We start from the raw sequence: 985 nt of genomic DNA, 5'->3' as shown, positions 1-985 counted from the left end.
ATTATTATTATTATTATTATTGTTGTTGTTGTTGTTGTTGTTGTTGTTGTTGTTGTTATTTTTGCCATTTTTCTCTTTTCTTTAAAACAAATCTCAAATAGAAGAGTGAACAATCTAGTAGCGTACAATCTTTGGTACAGCCAGATTAGGGTGTTCATCTCTCAGCCGGTGACTTTTCTCTCAAGGAATTCCAACGACTCTCTGATTGTGGCTTAAACTCCGCCTGTCTCAGACAGAGACTCAGCTCTGCCCGATGTTGTGTCCTTTGGAAAAACACTTTACATGAATCTTTCTCTCTTCACTCACTAGTCAGGTGCGAGTGGGTACCCGGCCATAGATAGCGGAAGATCTTGTCAGTATGTTAATGCTTTTGGCGACTGTAAAATGACAGTTTGTACTGTATGGTTCCCACGAAGGTGAATTTATTTTAAAATGGTACCATGTCCGCTGGAGTAATAATTTTATTTTTTTTCTGAATATAGACTGTAAGGCCCACACAGCTTGCTCTTGGGCAGGAATTCGCGTTACTAGTGTACAAATGCTATTGACAACTTATTCATTATTTCTTTTCCTGTTATAACCGCCTACTCAACAAAGGAAGTAGAATGATCGTAGGGTGTAAAACATCGCTCAACAAAACGCTCATGTTCTCGTTACAAATGTCTCTGATTTGCAACGACTATACAGGGATTTTTTGGTCAAGGCCAAGCAAAAAAACGGGAAAGGGAGCCCCCGTCCTTAAGTGAACTGATGGAGAAGTTTAGGCAACGGCGAATGCAGGTCTACAGCGAGGAGGTCAAGCAACTCATCGCACATGGTGCCGTGAAAAAACAAGGAATCAAGATTGTCCCCAATCCAAAGAAGAAAGGTAAGGTATAAAGGTGACGATCATGCTTCTCAATGGATTTTTGAAATCGTGTTATCATAAACGCTGGAGTACATATGTGTGTGTCTGTGTGTGTGTCTGTCTGTGTGTGTGTGTGTG

General features: G+C 40.6%; 1 protein-coding gene across 1 annotated transcript in view; it reads left to right on the top strand.

The window, feature by feature from the left end:
• Positions 1 to 687: 687 nt before the first annotated feature.
• The window catches only part of LOC101846055, a gene marked incomplete at both ends in the record, with an annotated part of 4,877 nt that continues 4,579 nt past the window's right edge, over positions 688 to 985 (top strand). The window contains 1 exon segment of the mRNA XM_013091268.1: positions 688 to 854. Coding sequence (XP_012946722.1) covers positions 688 to 854 — 167 coding nt within the window.

This window comes from Aplysia californica, unplaced genomic scaffold (assembly GCF_000002075.1).
Source record: "Aplysia californica isolate F4 #8 unplaced genomic scaffold, AplCal3.0 scaffold00030, whole genome shotgun sequence".
Classification (NCBI taxonomy): Eukaryota; Metazoa; Mollusca; class Gastropoda; order Aplysiida; family Aplysiidae; genus Aplysia; species Aplysia californica.
The sequence above is the reverse complement of the archived record's forward strand: the minus strand, read 5'-3'. Positions and strand labels throughout refer to the sequence as shown.